The sequence below is a fragment of the Pavona decussata genome, unplaced genomic scaffold, assembly GCF_977016875.1.
Source record: "Pavona decussata unplaced genomic scaffold, jaPavDecu1.1 SCAFFOLD_113, whole genome shotgun sequence".
Lineage (NCBI taxonomy): Eukaryota > Metazoa > Cnidaria > Anthozoa > Scleractinia > Agariciidae > Pavona > Pavona decussata.
In genome coordinates, this window is record NW_028145527.1 from 175,325 (window position 1) to 195,229 (window position 19,905).

Consider the following 19,905-nt stretch of genomic DNA (forward strand, 5'->3'; position numbering starts at 1 on the left):
ATAGTTGGGTCATGAGGAAGTCGAAGCGGCTAAGTTTACAAGAACGTTCGACTTCCTCGTGACCCAACTACATGCATCTGCCCCTGGGCCTCCGAGGATGATACGAAGTTTGCGAACGATGATTTCAAGCGAAACTTGGTGCACAACTCAGAATGCTTGGGATTGTGGGAAGTATGATAGAATAAAACGCGACGTCATTCAACATTCGAAATGGACGGGAGTGCCAGGTTTTACTTGTCTGACATAAGCACGTTCTTTATCCGGCGGAGGTACACACAGGCCCGATCCTGTTTTGAAAAAAATTGACTGCACTATCGGTTGCACTAAAAAATCAACTTTGATTCGAAGGAAATGTCATAGTTCGGAACTTTGAAATATTCCTTTTCCATGAGAGGTTGGCGAAACATAAGGCATGCATTAGAATCTAGTTTCTGTGGGAAGTCTGAGCATACACTATCGTGTTCGTATCATGTTAAGCTGTCCACATTAAAACGCTCGAAAACGATTACGACTGGGTTGCGCTCGGATTTGGACTGCAACCAATGAAGATGCTATATTGACGTCATCATTTTCAAAAGTCTTTGTCTTCCTGTCCACACTAACGAAGTGTTGAGCATCCGTTTACGATCGTTTCAGTGTGGACGCCGTGGGTTGGAAGATAAGCGAAAACATATAACAAAAAAGTATGCGTTTTTACCGAAAACTAATTGGTTTGGACGAGGCCTTAAAGAACACAAAACACACAAACGTTTTCTCCAAAAATCGTTTAATTAATATTTACACTTGCAAAACGAAACTATATAAAAACTGAACAACAGCTTTATCTTAACATACAAAAATATTGCGAGTTGCTTGGAATGGTTACATTCTCCATTTTCACCAGGCAGATCCGTATTTTCAATTTCAAGATAATAATAAAAAAACAATTTTCATAACATGTCAAGAAAACTGCAATTTTTTCTTTATAACAAAGCTTTCTTTTTTAGCGATTTCGGGCAGTCCCTTCCCTCAGCTCAGAAATAATTTAGCGAGAAGAACACGCACGCGTCAAAGCGCGCGTGAGAATCACCCCACGCGCGAACAGGAAATCGTGTGGTCTCGCTGGACTGTCCGTGAGTTGAAAGGAAGGAAAATTCGCAGTCAATTCTTTCGAGGTCGCGATATATTTTTACTCCCACAAAAGGTGGTTGATTTACACTTTTATAAGAAAAACGAATAAGTCTGTAACGTTTCTTTCAATACTATTTACATGCAATTAGAAAAGTAGAAACTACGTTGGAATTTGGTCAACATAACAAAGTTGTAATAAAAAAGACACGAGCAGCACAGTCCTTCCTTATTCAGTCTGAACAAGGCAACTTCACAAAGCAGGGTAAACATTTCAATTTGTCCAAAGTCCTGTCTCTGTTTAACAGTTCCGCATTCAAACTTTGTCCACATTTACTCTTGCTCTGAAAAATAAAAAGACGGAAGTAATGAGGGCTTGGTTAAAACATAAATTGCAGTAAAATGCCATTATTTCAAAGACATTTAGTTTGGTTGGGAAACCTATCGCTCTTTGCCGACAACAACGATCATCTCCGCAGTTCGGAAATGCGGGGCAAACGATTTTGGATTCCGTTCGTTAAGATTTTCTGTGACCAAACTATTCACCTAAACATTCAAACAGAGAAGGCTGTTTTGGCCGGATTATGGAAATATCTGTTAAGAAGACAGTCCGTATTCGGAATTCTTCGTTTTCTTTTTTCGTTGGGTTCCGCTAATCACGTGATCCAGACCTGCTTACAAGGTGAGGAACCGGACCGGAGTATTAAAAAGGAAGAAGTAGGGGAGGGTGAAAATCAGTTCGCCTTCCTACACTGTGCAACGATTTCCATCGAGGTAGCGCTTGTGATTGTCCGTAGAAATAAATACGGAACCAAGCATCGCACTATTGCTGGGTAAAGTCGCACTCGGGCCTGTGGCCAACCTCGTTCCCACTCCCCAGGGTCTCTCTTCTTCCAGAACCTGGGAACAAGGTTGACCTATAGCATGTTTACTGGACCGCAAGTTTCCTAAATAAATCCTAAAAAGGTGCGACTCCAATAATAAAACTCGCATTTAAGCACAAACAAAAACAAGTGCTCAACAATTTCAAGACTGAAACGTACCTTCGTCAATCCGCTCCACAACAGGTGAAAACGACATTAGATTCTCCTGCACCCGAACAGCATCAGCAGTTGAGGGCGGCGCAAAGAACACCGAGTCTCGTCTCTTCTCTTCATTCACAGGCGAATCAAGGTGGAAGGCGGCCAGCTGACTGGATGGCGTCACAGATCCTTGACTCGTCGTTTTTCCCGCCACTCCACCGAGCGAAAGCAGCGGTGAACCCTCATTTTGCGCGGGAATTTGGCGGGCGTCGTTCTCTGGTGACATCGTGCCTAAGCTGTCTGCAAGTGAAGGAGTCTTGCTGCAGTCAGGCGGGGATACAAATATGGTGGTTTTGGGCATAGGTGTGATTTGGCGGGAGTTTGGAGAAGGTGTGTCCATGTCCGAGAGATATCTGAGCAGGTGAATGGGTGTTCTGCCTGATTTGGATGCGCTGTTTGGTAGCAAGGGCTTGATAAAATTTTGGGTTTCTTCAGGTGGTGTAAGAGTTATTTCATCACTGGCAGGGTCCGTTGTTGTCTCTTTTTCTTCGAACACGTTTTCTAAAAACAAAGAATTATTGACATAATTGTTAGAGATTTTTCTTATATGGCAGGAAATTCCGCCGCAGTGATACACACTGTGTCCGGAGTCATGATAGAACTCTTGAAACTGCCCCCTAACAAAAAGGAACAATTTGGACCGGCAACTGGTTCAGGAACTTCTCGATTGATCCAAATTTTTCTATATAGACCAACTGTGTTTCTGTGTAGCACACCGTTATGTACTATCTAGGAGCCTTCCATGTGACTCAACGACAGTTTGGCGGTGTTTCTGTGAGCAAAGGAGGCAAGGAAAGACCAGATTGACGTCCCTGTGGCGCGTGTCTGCCTATCAGTGTGGATGGATAGTAAAGACCCAAAGTAACAATTTAACCTTCGTTGAACTTGCTTGTCCGGTCAGTATTGGTAGAAATAAACTTCTCGTTTTTTTGTTTTTTTTTTTTTTTTGGGCGGGGGGGGGGGGGGGCAAGCCTTAAACTTGCAAAAAAAAAAGACGTAAAGACCTAAGTTCAATAACACCGATCTTACCAGCCGTGCGTTCCAAAGGTTCTTTTGCGCACTCCTCTTCATCGGAGGAAGACGGGTAAAGATATTTGGAGAACGCGTCTTGTACTGAATCCTGTGGATCAAAAATCAGTGTTCAATGCCAGTTTCAGAGGTGGTTTGCGGGGTTGGGGTGAATAACGCGTGAATCTCGTACAGCTCATTGAATAGTGCTCAGCGAATAATACATTCAGAGTAGCTTAATTCAAGAAATGAGTTCTGCGATTCCTCATGATCAGTACAGATTAACAGACAGGTTAACAATTGAAATTTTTTCACTTCGATTTAGCAAGCAATAAAAGTCAATAAAATCAATCAGCTAACTCACATTTCCGGGTGTCCCGCTTGCTGCAGTTTCCCCTGTGGCGTGAAACAACTTCACCGAAACTTCAGCAGGGATCTGTTTAAAAACGATAAAATAGAGATATTTAGAATTACGTTTACGGCAGACGGCAGAAATGACCACGTGACATGTTTAGTCTTCATTTGCGGCTCGCTGTTTTCAGTTTCAGAGCAAAATTGAGTACAGTGTACAGTCAAACCTGTATTAAGCGGACACCCTCGGGACCCTTCCAAGTGTCCGCTTAATACAGGTTGTCCGCTGAAAACAGGTTCCCTTAGAATTCGTCTTAAAAGGGTCATATTAATATTCCTCAGTATTTTAAAAAGGCCTTGAAAGGGCCAAATATCATTCTCCTGAACGTATACGATAACTGTGGGATGCCGTATTTCCATAAGCAATGATGGCAAGTATGTGTGATCATTTGCTCTATTAGAAATGTAGAGCGTAACAGTATCTACAAAGATGGGACAGCTCTTTGGTCGGCAAAGTTAAATGACCGATCTGTTAAAACGTGGGCAAAAAACATGCACCCTTTTGACAGTGTCCGTTTAATACAGGGTTTTAACAATAGAAATCATCAAAAAAGTCAAGTTTAAGGTGTCCGCGTCCGCTTAATAGAGGTGTCCGTTCAATACAGGTTCTTTCAACAGTAAATATGGGGGAGAAAAATGGGACTTGTCCTGCTGTCCGCTTAATAGAGGGTGTCCGCCTAATATGAGGTCCGTTTAATACAGGTTTGACTGTAGTTTTCCTTTATCATGAAAGGCCAGAACTGTTTTTCACTATTCTCATCTTTGTACTCATTTTTCAAAAAAACATAAACGCGATCCTAAATCTCTCTAATGTCTCACTAACGAAGAATGTGCATTTCCGTAAAGGTAACAAGAACTGTAACTAAGTTTCTACAAAAATTGTATCATGAGAGAACACGTACTTAACTTCCATTTCAATAAAGAATCCAAACTGCCCGTTGTTTAAATAAAAAAATGCCTTTCTCCTTGGATTCTTTTCTACGCTGCGCAATCTTTTCCGACTTCAGGAAATTCTTTTTCTTCCAATGCGCTAGAACTTCGTCAACCAAAAAGAAAAATTCAGAATTCCTCTACCTCGCCTTCACAAAAAGCCACTTACCTTCCCTCCCTGGTCAGCCTCGTCCTGCAAAGGTTTCTCATCCCTGTATTTAGATGGAGTTCTTCGAACAGACCTTCTTAATCCCGATCCAGGACAGTGCTCTTTACCTTTGGCGTCAGAAGAATCGGAATCACCCGAGCTTTGGCTTTCACTCTCGGCAGCATTGCTTTCAGCTAATGAGGACACCCTTTTCCTTGGTCGGTCTTGATAGTAGGGTGTGCTGATTCGACCACGGCACTTCCTCGCCATAAAACGCTGCGGGGTTCCCTTTTTGCGACGCGGGACACTTATTTCCATTGGGCTACACACTGCGGGAGAGTCAACCGGCGATGTGGCTATCTCGTGTTCTGTGCATTCCGGCGTTTTCTGTTGGTCTCCAAGCTCAAGTTTGGCTGGTGACTGGAAAGTTACTGAAAACTTCCGGGATTTGTTGTTTGCGGACTTACAAGCTGATTTCAAAGCCACCGCTGCGTGTTGTCCGAGATCGTACTCCATTTCATCGACTTTCTGTTGAAGGTCCACTCCTGGTCCACAACCTTCCTCGCTAGTTTCACCACAAGTGGCTTCCTCGCTATCTTCAGAACACACCTCCTTTTCGGACGTTTCGCCACGCGCAGCTTCCTCGCGAGTTTCTTCAGTGTTCATAACAGTTCCCATGGTAAACATCTCGTTAGGTAGATCAGCATTGTCGGGTGTTAATCTAAGTCCCGGACTATCTTCGCTGATTTTCTTGGGTGTGGTCACTACAACAGGGGTGTTTTTAAGCACGGATCGGTTCAGTGGTGTCTTGCGCGTGGAGCGGCGAACGGGTGTCAGTACCACTTCATCATCACTGCCGTCTGAAAGAGAAAGGAGATGCGTTGAGAAAAGGATCTCTGTAAACTTCCTGTACTCTTCTACTAAGGCCCCGTTTATATGGAGAAAAGTTGTCCCAGGTAGAAGGGTCACTCGCCTACCCGAGCTACCCTGGGCGAGCCAACCTTTTTCTACATTTCCTTACAAAACTTGGCGAATCGTTTAAATGAGAAGCAAAAAGTTGGCTCGGCTGGAAGGGTGACCCGCCTAGCCGGTTCACCCTTTTTCGATGGTAGCGTCACCCTCCTAGCAGGGCCAACTTTTCTCCATATAAACACTTTGGCTCGCCTAGCCGGGTCTTCTCCGTCAAGGCGAGACAATCAGAGCATGCGCAAGCACTGTTGGCTCGGTCAACTTTTTTCTCATATAAACGCTCGCTGAAGTTGACTCGGCTGGGAGAGTGACCCTCTTTCCCATATAAACGGGGCCTCATACAACCTCATTCCCAGGGTCTCTCTCGCTCCCTTGGCTGTGAAGAGGAGAGACCCTGAGGAAAGAAGTTGCTGCTGATATCATTTCTTCATCTTACCACTTTTCTTGCTCTTTTTCACCGGAGTAAGAATAGTTACAAACGCTTCTTCCTGAAAGATTTTACAATTAAAACAGAAAACATGTTAAACCTTGACATGAGTATTTCTACAATCCTGGACTTACTGGGACTGACGAGCTTAAGGTTACCCTATACCTTCAGAGGTGTCTCGCGTTCAAGCGATGTAACGTGTCCAGTTTAAACTGTGGATATCTAAACCCCTACAGCAAATTAAAGCTTATAGAGCTGGCTATCAAACTATACCAAGAATTTTTAAATAAAATGAATTGTCGAATTTTTCAAGACCTCTAAATGCGAGCGTCCGAATCACCTTTTTAAAGCTACAAGTCAAAGCGAATTTTGTTTTTCGCTAATTTAATTTGCTCCTCAGTTTCCGGACCCAAAGCGCTAAAAAGACGTGTCTGCGTTTTGTCATATTCAATCGCAATGAAAAGTTATAGAGCATTTTCGAAATAGGATGAAAAAAATGTGGAGTGATCGTACAAAAATCGCTCTCGGAGAAAAAATAATTCGAAAGAAAAAATTCGCAGACTCTTTTTTGTTGTTTATATGTTAAACTAGCTACTATCCAAATTTGAAGGCTAACGAACAAATTCCTTTTGCGTTTTAGCTCTTTGAAGTGGCTCCTCCAAGTGATAAAAATTGATTCGAGAAAACGGCGCTAAAAATTCGGCAATTCATTTTATTTCAAAATTGTTGGTTTAGTTTGATAGCCAGCTCTATAAGCTTTAATTTGATATAACTAATAAGGGTTCAGGTATCTACAGTTTAAACCGGACGCGCTACATCGCTTGGACGCGCCTCTGAAGGTACAGGGTAACCTTAATGAGCACTGCTTCACTCAGTTACTTCTTATTAAATAGAAGAAAGATCCTCGCAGTTAGTATTCAACTTAAGCAGTTGCAAAAAGAAAGCCTGAAAAATTTTCAGGCTTGAACGGGATTCGAACCCGTGACCTCTGCGATGCCGGTGCAGTGCTCTACCAACTCCAGTTGGCTTGATAGCTCAGTTGGTAGAGCACTGAACAGGCATCGCAGCTCTAGGTCACGGGTTCGAATCCCGTTCAAGCCTGAATTTTTTCAGGCTTTCTTTCTGCAACTGCTTAAGTTGCATACTAACTGCGAGGATTTTTCTTCTATTTAATCTTTTCTCCGAAGTTCAATATATGATGTTTCATATACTCATATTCAGTTACTTATATTACCAACAGATACTTCCAAGTTTTCACTTTCATTTGGCTTTTAAAGTAGCGCGCCGTCAACAACTCTTCGACTTGGCACATTCACGTGTTTTCTGTTCTCGCATGCTTTCAGTCATTCCCGCCTGCTCTTATAAGGTCTGCGTAGCAAACGTTTATTTCCGTGAGCTTTTGTGCGTTTTTCGCTTTTTGACCGAGCAGAGCTTTTTATTCGCTCTCGTCGCCATTTCCGCCCGGTCCAACAGAGAAAATCGCACAAAAAAGGCACGGAAACGCCTGCTACGCGGGCAAGCGCGATCGCAATTTTCGTGGACTGTGTTCTCAACTACCGTCACGCGCTCTCAACTACTCTTACGTACTTGCATGCATTCATCGACTCGCGAGTAAATCAATCAATCAATCAATCAATCAAATGGGAATTTCTGTGGCACAACCACAGAGTGGCTCTTCGTCCACTGTTTCCAGATCGAATCGGAATTTGGAAAGGTTGGGTTTTGTGGACGGAGGAAAACCGGAATTCCCGGAGAAAAACCCTCGGAGCAGGGACGAGAACCAACAACAAACTCAGCCCGGGCCACGAAGGTGAGAGGCGAGTGCTCTCACCACTACGCAATCCCTGCTCCCCCGATCGTACTCTAAACGATTCCCGTGCGTTGGCATGGCTTTGGCACACGTGTGTTTGCATCGATTCTCCTTGTACCCCATCAGCTTTCTCGCTCTTGTCAACTTTCACAGATCTAGTTAATAGACCTGGTTTGTTGTAAAACCCGAGATTATCAATACACACCTCTTGGTGCCGTTTTTCCGCTTTTAGTTTTTCCTTGTCGGCAGCCATCTTTGCCTTCATGGCCATTCTCATTTCCTGGATTCTGTTCCTTGTACTGGCAAGTTTGTTGCTGGCTTTAGCGTCAACTGATACTGCTGGTTTCTAAATTAAAAGATGATTTTGGAATAAGTTTCCATATGATAGTCATTCATTGGATATCGACGGTCTTTGACAATAAACGTCTAAGGACAGTGCCTCTACACATACGTTCTACGCATGTCAGGATGGTCTACTAATTCAAAGGTATTTTTGTATGGTTTATGCCGGACTATATGGGTAAAGCAGAACTTAGTGAGAACTAAAAGCCATAAAGAAATTGGGGGAAACCACGCATTTTTCAGAGATAATTAAGCTTCAATTAATAAAAATTATTATTAAAAACTGAATCATTGTATAATGCAATTCGAGGGATTTGATTGGCTTAGCGGCCATGGTATATGAGCCATTATACCATGGCCAAGAAATGGCGATCATTAAATTGTCTCCCGGTTATTATTGCAACGCGAAATCAGTAAGATCTAGCAATATTTCTTGATTGTTTTTAATAAAACAATTATTCCACTTGCACTTGTTGGATATGAGATGATTATAGCCAACTCGGCGCTACGCGCCTCGTTGGCTATCTATCATCTCATATCCAACGCGCACTCGTGGAATAATTGTTAATTATTGCTTACATGTAATTATCTCTGAAAAGTGGGTGGTTACGCCCAATTTTCTTTAAATTGGATTCCAATAGCCCTTACTAAGATTTTCTCTTTCCTCACAGTCATAAACCGCGCAAAAATATCTCCATATTCTAGGCTTATCAGTACATGTACATGTCCAACACTCACTGCGGTAATATTCGTTATGACAAGTGGGTAACTCCTTTGAGAATTTGTGATAAATAATGGCAAGGTATGCTAATAATCGATTTCCTTTAGTTTAATGTACTTAATTTTAGAACTGACGCCTGGTAACAAAAAAAAATTATCTTCCGGTGATGAAGAATGATTTTTGCAGAGAACATTTCTAGCTAGCTTGTAAGTAATGGGAACCCAGCTCCTCTGCCCATACCTTAGCCTTGGCCTTTCTGGTGACCTTCCTTGCTTTCTTCTCTTCTTCTTTCCAGTTTTTTTCCTTTAACTTCCCCAATGCATCAAATTTTGCATTAACATCTTCAACCTGAGAAACACACTGAAAAAGCTCAGACTAAAGAACAGATGTGATATTTTTTACTTCCATGAATGGCAGACATGTCATAAAATATAAGTGTCTCGTGGAATGCGAATTGCCACAAGTCATTTGTGTGAAGTCCTTACCTGAAAATAGATCATTTCCCAGAATCCCTGAAGATCCGAAGCAGTTGCCTGTTTTTCTGCATTTTTGTCCTACAAAAAATTGTTTACTTTATTATTCAATCAGCGAGTGGCATTTGCATTATACATGTACATGGACAATACAGGACCTAAATCAAGGGTAGAGTTCTTATAAATAAATGACAAAGAGATCAAACTAAATAAATGTTAGAGAAATGTTGCTAACCTCGCTAAGGTCAATCAGACCAGAAAATTGACGAAACCTCTGATCAATCAGCAGCTGGGCTTGGCCAATTGACGTTCTTATCTGTCCAGTCACTGCAGTAGAAGAGATAATACAATAAAATTCTGATGTTCTGGCTTATATTAGAAAGGAGCTTGTTTTCAAAAGATGGAGAACTTGTTATTGGGAAGAATTTTGTGTTTTAAAATGCAGGGATGCTGCTAAGAACAGGCAAATTCTATCGTCTGTAAGAATTTGAACAGAACACAAATACTTGAGGCTAAAAGAGTCGAAAAGAGCTGGCTGACGTTTTTCTTAGCTGCATCCCTGAAAATGGAATGGGCTTGGCAGTAAGAAACAGCTTAAAGAATCATATAAGATTCTACTAGTATAAGAAAGTTACTGGCAGGAACTTCAAGGAAGATCAGTCACCCCTCTGCCCCTTCCCACCTCCAAACATACATGTAGGAACTAATGTACAGTAGAACTACACAACAATGCAATCAATACCAAATGAATTACCTGTGATAGTGACTGCAGTTTGACTAACTGTAGATTGTACCAAACGATATTATAACTGTAGATTGTACCAAACGATATTATGGACCATACCTTCTTCAGTTAGATTTTCTTCTTCAGTGCTGATTTGCTCCCACTTTGTACAGATTTCATTCAGTCTGTCAGTCTCCATTTTCACAAGATTCCTGAAATATGCTGCATCGTGCTGCTCATCACCAGTGTCATGACACTCAGGAACATCACTCTCCTTCGCTGTAACAGCTTCACTATCAACCTCTACAGGCTGTTGCTGAGTGCCTGTGATTTCCATGGTACTTTCAATGTCAACAACTTCATTGGTACTTTGCTGCTTCTCTTCTTCATCGCGTGTTTCCATAGCAACTTCACAAGGTGCCGTTAATGATTCAGCATCAGAATTTTCACTCTGTTGTTGGTCAATGTTTGTGGATGCCACTGGCTTGTTAAAGGCTGCCACCGGATCTTCCGTAACTACATTATTGACTGGCTTCTCAGCTGGTTTCTTGGGACTAAAAAATGAAGATGCCGATGATGGGAACATAAATTCCGCAGCACTTGTTGGACTAAGGGGCTGAAACTTGAAAGTTTTAGAAAAGTAAGTGAAAGTGTTGACACCAGCTGGGGCCATGAACTGAAAGTTGGCAGGAGCAAAAGATGGAGCCTCTGTTCTAGATTCCACACTTGACTGAACCCTTTCCACGCCCTCTGTACTTCCTCTTCCAAATGACACGGTATTCTTGATGGCATCTACAGGTAGGAAACTTGCTTTCTCAGTATCTGAAGTGTTTTCTTTGGGTGGTGGTGTTTGCTCCTTCTGCTTTTCCTTTTCTTCAAGTTTGGAGATGCAGGTTTTCTTTGGAGGTTGATCTTTAAGCTTTTTGGCTTGTGATCTTGTCTTGACTTGGTTCTTTGGTTCAGGTACCACTGTAAAAGAAAAAATAAAACAATACGAAACATCATTACCTCTGTCACTGTCATTACATGTACCTCTGTCACTGATCCTCAGACTGAATTTCATATCTACGAAAAGCAGAGTTTTTAGTGGTTTCAAACATATCTCACTATTATTAAGCAAATGGTCTCACATCTGGACCAAGTAGTCTAAGTTTGTACTAGACGGCCTAGTGTGACTACTATCACTACTATCACCTGGACAGTCACATTTCATTCTGTCCCAGGATGACAAAAACTGACATCATCTCCACCCTAGTCTGTAATGAACGTACATGTACCTCCATAAAACAGAAATAAAAAGCTGTTTCCCTTTCGTGTATCTGTTGTTGAAGCAGTTCAACTGTATCGTTTTGCTGACATAAACAATAATTTATTATTACCTTTACTGGACTGAGCTTTGCCCACTGAGGGTGCCTTCATCCGTAAATTCTGCCGGGTGACTCTGTCAGTCTTTTCTGGTTTTACTTCAGCCTACAAGGTACAATCAAAATGGATTGGAACATGAGATTAGGTAGAAAATAGAAATAACAATTTTTATCATAGTAAGCTTCCTTTGCTTGCATCTTTGCTGGCCAGTATTGTGGTCAGCCCTAGCTAGACTCACACACAGAAGACTTTCAAGATCTAAGTATAGCATGGTACAAGTTTAGCCTCTCACACCGTCAGTCAATTTTTGGGAAATGTGTTACCCTCCTCCCAGATTTGTGTTGAGAAGGGGAGAGTGGTGGGGGTGGAGGTGATACAACTCCCCCAAAAAGGACTGTGCAGGAGGCTGGAGGTACAAGTTCAGGATCTAGTGAGCTAACTATGCAGCGTTTTGAGTTCTGTACCTACCACAATATTAAATGATTTTTTTGTTTTATTGCCTCATGCAATACTGCTATAATGGCACCATAATGCTCTGTAAAATCATTGTGACAAACAGCGATGAGAGATTGATTGATTGAAATAAGATTCAGAGGCTAATGGGATTTCCTTTTGGGTGTCCGCTTACAGGAGCTTCAAACTAAAGGATTTTTAAAGTCTAAACTTTATTGTAAACCCTGAAATTGTCTATGGGAATGTCCGCTTACAGGCATGTGTAAATACAGAGTTTGTATGGGAGTTCAAATGGAGTTTTGTGAAGGCGATCGTAAGTAGAGCTGTCCACTAATATGAGTGTCCGTTAAGAGAGCTGCCGATGTATGTATTTCGCTATTCAAAGTGACACTAAAAGAAGGCGACAAAGCCCCTTTAATGGACTGGTTGACTATCGTGTCCTAGGCAACCAGTACCCTTTAAGTGTGGCATACAGTTAAACTCAAGGCATAATTGGGAAGGGAGAGGGGGAACGGGAGAAAGCAAGAGAAGACTGGGTAATCGGTGATTGTTTTGTTTCACTATGGAGCAAGGCTTTTGTTATTTGCTGAAAAAAATACATGCATTGAGTTAGCAGTGCATAGCAGGGGATATCGGGGAGGAGGAGTGAGAAAAAGTGAGAGAAACGGGGGGACTGCTCCATAGAAAAACAAAACAATCACTTGTAACTCACCTTTTCCTGTACCTTGTCAATGTTTGCAGCTTTAGATTTGGACTCCACCTTTTTAACAGGACGGCTTTTGGGTTCAGCAGCCAAGTTTGCAGATGCCTGTTTTGCAATCCTGGCTGAAGCCCTTGTTGCTGGTTTAGCAGGCTTATTTGCAGTAAACTGTGAAGGCTTGATTAGTGGAGCAGCTCCTTTGGTAGCTTTCTTTATTGCAGTGGTAAACAAACCAGCATCATCATGATCATGTTTGACCTGTCGCACCACAAAAGACTTCTTCTGAGGTTCAGTTCCTTTCTTTTTCATTCTCTCTTCACGCCACTTCAGTAATTTTTCTCTTCTACTAAGCCCTGGTTGAAAATCATTTTCCCTTTGGTCATCTAAAATAGAAAATTTGTAAATTGAGGTCTTCCTCGAAATTAAATGGACCAAATAATTAAGCTTATTTCACGATAATAAGCTTAATTTATTTTTAGCACAGAGCTAGTACCTCGGTTGAAACTTTCTACCCGTCGTGGCCTCAAAGACTTACCATCTTTGGTTTGTATTTCACCTTCTACAGTATCAATCGCGTTTTCATCAGCCAGCGGAGATAGAGGCATCCTTCTTCGTTTTGAAACTTCATCCATTCTGGAAAGATGGCGATTCTCGTTCGCACGCTGGACTCTAACATTTCGATTAGAGGCTCCAAATTTTCCACGCGTTTTGTACGAAGATAGATGGTCGTAACTGAATTTCTTCGTCGCAATATTTTCCATATTCTACCTAAACTAGCCTGGAAAAATTATAATTTTCCAAATCTAAACACTGTTGAGTCGTTCCTTTGCTAAAATCAACTATTCAGGGGGAAAAAACTAGTGTAAAAACTACTCTAAAGTTCACAAAAAATATTATGATTGATGTCGATTGCTTCTCCGAACAAAATTTCACGGCAGTTCGAATTTGGTTCTAACGTTTTGCTTCATTCCGATTGGTCAGATTTAAATGAACTCGCCAATCAAAGTCATGATTTTAAGCCACGTGTGAATCACTGACTGATATCGAGGCCACTCCAGATCGAGGCTCGCTGAAAAGTTGAAGAAAAGAAGTTTTGTTACATGCATGGATCTTTGAATTTCGTTGCTAGAATGGGAGCCGCTCAAATACGGCTGTCTCCTATCGGAATTGTAGTTATAGGACTTGTAGTTGTAGCAATTATCTACTACTTGTCAACTGATGGAGGTATTGGAGAGTTTTCTCAGAGGTATTTTGATGGTGAAGACACGGTCTCGATGAAACAGCTAATCGCTACAGCTATCTTTCTTGCCGAGAAAGGAGGTGATGTTGTCCGGAAAATCCGCCGTGGAGAAGATCTTGGGGTGAGTTTTTTATCATAATCGTTTAACACATAAATGTTCGTTATTGACTTCCAAGGAGGCAATACCGGCTTTATCTGGGCCGTGATTTTATCTAGAAAGTCTGCCTTTGTTTTACAGGTAATCCCTTGTATGCAATATAAAAAAACAACCATGCTGATTTGAAGAATCCTTTCAATTGTTTATTTATTGATAGTTTTCATGTTTCAGTTTAAGGCTAAAAGACCACCTAATATCAGGTTGAGTTCAAAATTCTGGGGTGAACATATTTACTTTGCATATTTGTGTCGTGGCATACAGCGTGTGTACATAAGTTTACTTGATATATTAAAATTGACAACTGACAACGTGTACCCGTCACAATTTGCATAAGCTTATCTTACCTTTTAAATTAATTAATAATCGAGATATATTTGCAAAGAGATTCGGAAAAAAGTTGTCAGCAATTGATTGTTCACGTTTGTCTACCATGTGCCACAAGGCTTAAAAGCAAAAAATTGATATAAGCTTAAGCTTAGATCTATCAATTATTTATGTGTGTGTATAATAAAGAACTTTGTTTGTTCTTTATTCCTCACACTTGTGTGAAAATATAAACTGTGCCATAAATGGTATTTTTAAAGTGTATATGACATAATCTTTGTTATTTGCTTGATCAAATCTTCGTGTTGTTCTCATATGAAAATTGAAAGGAAAAAGTTCCTTATCAATTTTTCTTCCCAGTGTTTGAGGCCTATAAAAGTGTCAAACAGGGCTGTCAACTCTCCCGGATAATCCGGGAGCCTCCAGATTTTGAACCATATCTCCCGGTCTCCAGATTTATGTGTATGTCTGTAATCTCCAGATTTTGAGGCGTATCTTCTGGTCTCCAGATTTATGTCTGTAATCTCCCAGATAATTGACGAAGTTTGCCATTTGCCATTTGCCATTTTTCACTGAGCCTGTGAATTTGGCCTTTGCTGGGGAAGTCTTGTTCTCCATATTTGAAGACGTGTGAGGTTGACAGCCCTGGTCAAATTTCGCTTTCAACTTGGGTATAAAACTGCACAAGATGGGAGAGTGGGGATAGTAGGCCTGTGACATCAATACAGGAATGCTAGTCAATTTCTCAGTTGTTTTTTATGTACAGACAAGGAAAACTGTGTAGACAAAAACATGAACGGTATTGTTGAATACTCAGAATGAAACAACTGAGGAATAGAGAAACTGTGAGACTAAAGGCGCTGTTACACAGGCAATTTTTCTTGCAACTTGTTTGCAATTTTGTTGCGACACAAGTTGGATGAATCGTTGCCAAGTGTAACATGCTCTGAAATGAACATGTCACGCAATTTTGTTGTTGCTGCATTCGTTGCGAGAAGTAGAAGTCGGTTCTACTTCTCACAATGGTGACTGCAACAAAAACATTGCAAGACATGTTCATTTCAGAGCATGTTGTGATTGTAATTTTTATATCGTATATTTTATATTTTATATTTTTATATTATATATTGTATATCTGAGGGTAAAAAAATGTACGTTGAACTACATGTAAGGGATAAGAGGAGAATACCCTGCGAACAAGGTTGAACAGTTCCCTTGGATTGCAGGGAAAGAAGAGAAAAGAGAACTTGTTGTCAATTGATTGATTCAAGCGAGAATCTGGGGGACTTCGACAATAAGTCATTGACTGTCTAAAGTATTTGCATTCCGTATTTTTCGATTTAAGCTGGATTTTGCTATACCATTCTCTTAATAATTTTTATAATTATTATTAATAATAAGTATTAATAATTAATAATAATATACTATTGTATGCTTTGCAGGAAGAAAGCAAAGGGAAGACGCGTGAAGGAGCCAATAATCCTGTGACACAAGGGGACATGCTGTCTCATAGGACCATGTATTATGGCTTCATTAAGGCATACCCTAGACTGGATGTGGTATCAGAGGAACACGACCATGGAGATGTCGATCTGAAAGATGTGAAATTGCCAGATACCTCAGGCATCAAGATTGATGGCAAACTCAGTTTTGACAAGGGAGATGAACTGGTTTCAACTGGGAATCTTTTGGTTTGGATCGACCCTCTTGATGCCACACAAGAATACACAGAAAACCTTGTTGAGTATGTCACAACCATGATTTGTATTGTCGTCAAAGGAAAACCTGTGGCTGGGATCATTCATAAGCCATTTCTTCAGGAGACCTACTGGGCTTGGGTGGGTCATGGATCATCAGACAACCTGAAAGTTCATTCAGAGAGAGAGTCTGCACTAAAGACACCAAGGGTGATAGTTTCAAGGTCACATGCAGGTAAAGTTAATGCCACAGTCAGAACAGCATTTGGTACGAAATCCACTGTGATACCAGCTGGGGGCGCTGGTTATAAAGTGTTGTCGTTATTTGAAGACAAAGCTGATGCTTACGTTCATGTGACATTGATCAAGAAATGGGACATTTGTGCAGGGGATGCTTTGTTGAGAACACTGGGTGGGAAAATGACCACATTAGACAATGACGAAATTGAATATGGCGATGGTAAGAAACCTGCTAATGAGAAAGGACTTGTTGCTGCAATACACAGTCACGCAGAGTATCAAGATAAGCTTGCACACAAGCTGAAGTCATAGGAGCAAATGGATTAAAATAGGGCTAGACTAATATATAATAAAAGAAAGCCAAAGAAGAGCTTCAATACAAGCTGGCCTCATCAGGATGGGGGCAAACTAATGGTGCATAATAATGTGTTATTTATGGCAATGATTACTGGTATATAATAATAATCATTTTATGTTGTGGTTCAAATTTTTGGGGGGGGTTAAAAATTTTCAAACCCGTTTTTATTTCCCTTTGTCTCAGATTATGGCAATGAATACTGCACAAAGAAAAAGAAAAATTAAACTGGATGGAAAATTTTTGAACCAAAAACAAAGTTTTAAAATTACAGTGTACAACATACATTTCACACAGCTGTTTTGACAAAGGTTGTCAAAAAATAGCATAAAAGCATACATGACAATGCCGAAAGGTAGTCTACCCAATAAAAGTTCAGAATCATAATGCCTCAACCGTACAGCAAAGACTTGAGATGGCAGGCAATATGGATTCTGAGCTTTTATTGAAATTTAAATATGGATTCTGAGCTTTTATTGAAATTTATTGGGTGTTTCCCAGACTACCTTTTGGCATTGTCATGAATGCTTTTTTGCTTTTTTTGGACAACCTTTGTTGAAACAGCTGTATTTATCTTGGGGCTGTTACTGAATGGGAGCCATGTTGTACAGGATATGCAAGAAAGTGACACAGGTTCCTGGGTACAGTATTGGTAAAATAGTGTAAACAGCATTGTGGCTCAGTGTTATTCTTTCCTTGGTTCTATTGTTATTTTCTGCTGTTTTGTACTCATTACCATACATTAGCATGCACCAAAAGGAAAATGAAAACTGGGCCAATGATATGATAAAGGTGAACCAAAACATAAACAACTTATCTAAGACAAGGGTAATAAGTTATTGAACTGTCTGAAGTAAAGAGTTGTTTACTGTAACAAAATATTTTAAATGTTTTCAGTGTGATTTTACCAATTCTTAGCTTTAAAGCACTCTTGGGTTTTAAGGGTTAAATAATTATTGTTATTACACTTATCTGGTTTGTACACTGTATCAAGGATTCATTGTGGTAATGATGGGGTTTTGTGTCATCTAGACTTTCTGTTTTTCTATTCATTCATTAGAAAGAGCACAAAATCTCAGAACTCACAAAAAGACTAATTTTGGAATAAAATATTGTAGTGGAGGGAATTATCTTTCTTTATTGATTTGTGTAAGACTGAGTCTAACTGTTTTCTTGCATGAACATTCAAACGTTTTCACCCACAAAACATGCATAGGGTGCTTACTGTATTTACTTGAAAAACCGTGGCTCTGTATGTTAGATCTTGAACTTTTTGATGTGGTTTGGTGATGTAGCTCCCACTTTACTACATGATACAATGTAGCTCAGTTGGGAAGCATTAGCACTGCACCAGTATCACATGATTAGGGTGCAAATCCCATCAAGGCCTCAATTTTTCTTTTCAGTTTCCTTTTCACAACTGTGGTGGTCTTTCACCTATTAAATCATACATCCATGGTTCACATACTATTACATGGCACATTAAATATACTTATTTTCACTATCATTTGAAAGGGTTTTAGAAAATGTTTTGGGGTTTAAAGGCATTTTTACAAAATTGGGGTTTGATAGTTACTGTATGGTAAATAACTTTTTTGTTATGCAACAATGTGAATGAACACTGAATGGTATTGTATTATAGAGGTTTTTTGATGCATTCTTGAAAGAGTAAATCTTTGACAAAATGCCCAGCTGTGATATCCAACTATCTGTTGAGTTTATTGTCTTTTGCTTAAAAATTGGTCAGCTTGTACTTAGTTCCTAGAACTTCTTAATTTATGTAATTTTTGGCTTAGGTCATTGTATCTTGGGGGTAGAAGTACATGTAACAGAGGCCTTTCTGCTGCTGCTGTTCCTCCTTGAGACATTTTTAATTACAAGTAAAAGTCAGTGTAGTAGTCTAGTGTTCAGATCACCCCTCCCTGGTAACTTATTTCTATTTAACAATTAGATTATGAGCTCGAGATTTCTATCGCGTGATAGTTGATGAGGGCGAAGCCCGAATCAACTATCACGCATAGAAATCGAGAGCGAATAATCTAATTGTTTTAGTATAAATCTACTAGTCGTTCAAAACTAAACAAGTAAATTATCTATTTCCTCATCGCAGACACTTCGAAAACGCGAAGAAGCGGGCGCAATTTTGTTGAAAATTGCTACTCACTATCTATCACAGAATAGATAGCGAGTAGCGTAGCCAATCAGAGAACGGCATTCGTGATAGAACACTAGTAGATTTATACTAATTTGGCATAGATGTCATGACGACATCACATAACCCATTCCCAGTCCCCAGAAATGTACTGTGATGAGGGCAAAGCCTGAATCAACTATCACGCATAGAAATCGAGAGCAAATAATCAAATTGTTTTAGTGTGAATATACTAGTCATTCAAAACTTAGCAACAAGACAGGTTAACGTTGTTATTGAATAATGATTTATAAACCACACACTGTTAGGCTATTCACTATCTACAACAGAATAGATAGTGAGTAGTGTAGCCAATAAGAGAACAGTATTCATGACAGAATGCTAGTATACATAGATTTATACTAAAAAAACTTTACAATACATAGCAATGTTACATATGGCATTTTCTCCAAATATGAAGCTTAATTGTCTCAGTCTGAAAAATGTGGGGTCACTACTAATTTTCTTTATGGATTCCAATAATTCTTGCTAAAATCTGCTTTTCCCGCATAGTCATACATTCATGCAAAACATCTTTGTTTTAGTAGGCACTGTCCTTAAGAAACCCAACTTTCTCAGACCATTTCAAGATGTGTAGAATGTATGCGCAGTAGCAAACAGAGGCACCAAGAGTCAGGCTTTTAGCCAGGTGGCTGTCCAGCCGTCCAAAGGACGGCCACTTCTCAGAAATGGGAGATTTTCGACAGCCTGTTTTGGGCGGCCATTTACGAACTTCTGTGCTTAAAGTGCTACTATGACGAAATTCGCGTCTTTCAAATCTAAGCCATTTTAAAACATAAACAAGTAGTCGGTACGAGAAGAAAGATGCTGTTTACTATTTTCAAATATCTCTTTTTGTTCCAGAGATATTCAACTTTTTAAAATATGCAAATTAGCCAAGTGATGACATCATGATATCAACCGAATTTTAATCAAATATTATGAAAAAAGATATCTCAGCCAATTTGTATCAGAAATGCTTGATTCTTTGCAGTGACATTGTTCTAGGTGCGCTCCACAATATGAGCTTA

The 19,905-nt window shown here is 40.2% G+C and overlaps 2 protein-coding genes across 3 annotated transcripts; one reads left to right on the forward strand and one right to left on the reverse strand.

The window, feature by feature from the left end:
* Positions 1 to 749: 749 nt before the first annotated feature.
* On the reverse strand, positions 750 to 13,611 carry LOC146470568 (uncharacterized). 2 transcript variants are annotated; one of them, XM_085121737.1, is made up of 14 exons: positions 13,206 to 13,611; positions 12,683 to 13,053; positions 11,532 to 11,622; positions 10,273 to 11,121; positions 9,664 to 9,755; positions 9,441 to 9,509; positions 9,196 to 9,303; positions 8,098 to 8,238; positions 6,092 to 6,143; positions 4,708 to 5,546; positions 3,562 to 3,633; positions 3,219 to 3,309; positions 2,151 to 2,690; positions 750 to 1,451 (listed from the first exon to the last, which is right to left on the reverse strand). In XM_085121737.1, exons 1-14 carry the CDS (start codon positions 13,429 to 13,431, stop codon positions 1,441 to 1,443), a joined length of 3,552 nt encoding a protein of 1,183 aa, XP_084977863.1. In that variant the 5' UTR covers positions 13,432 to 13,611; the 3' UTR covers positions 750 to 1,440. The 2 variants fall into 2 exon arrangements, with proteins under 2 accessions (XP_084977863.1, XP_084977862.1); XM_085121736.1 differs by having other exon boundaries at positions 12,695 to 13,053; positions 13,206 to 13,602.
* A 136-nt stretch (positions 13,612 to 13,747) lies between these two features.
* On the forward strand, positions 13,748 to 18,578 carry LOC146470569 (inositol monophosphatase 3-like). Its single transcript, XM_085121747.1, has 2 exons — positions 13,748 to 14,031; positions 15,834 to 18,578. The coding sequence occupies exons 1-2, from the start codon at positions 13,771 to 13,773 to the stop codon at positions 16,638 to 16,640; spliced, it is 1,068 nt and encodes a 355-aa protein (XP_084977873.1). The 5' UTR covers positions 13,748 to 13,770; the 3' UTR covers positions 16,641 to 18,578.
* The last annotated feature ends 1,327 nt before the right edge of the window (positions 18,579 to 19,905 follow it).

Coding starts and splice junctions, on each gene's coding strand:
- LOC146470568 (XM_085121737.1), bottom strand. CDS start 13,431: ATGGAAAATATTGCGACGAAGAAATTCAGTTACGACCATCTATCTTCG. Junction 11,623..12,682: donor TTGACAAGGTACAGGAAAAG/GTGAGTTACAAG, acceptor TGTACCTTGTAG/GCTGAAGTAAAACCAGAAAA. Junction 8,239..9,195: donor CCAGAAAGGCCAAGGCTAAG/GTATGGGCAGAG, acceptor CTTTTAATTTAG/AAACCAGCAGTATCAGTTGA.
- LOC146470569 (XM_085121747.1), top strand. CDS start 13,771: ATGCATGGATCTTTGAATTTCGTTGCTAGAATGGGAGCCGCTCAAATA. Junction 14,032..15,833: donor GCCGTGGAGAAGATCTTGGG/GTGAGTTTTTTA, acceptor TATGCTTTGCAG/GAAGAAAGCAAAGGGAAGAC.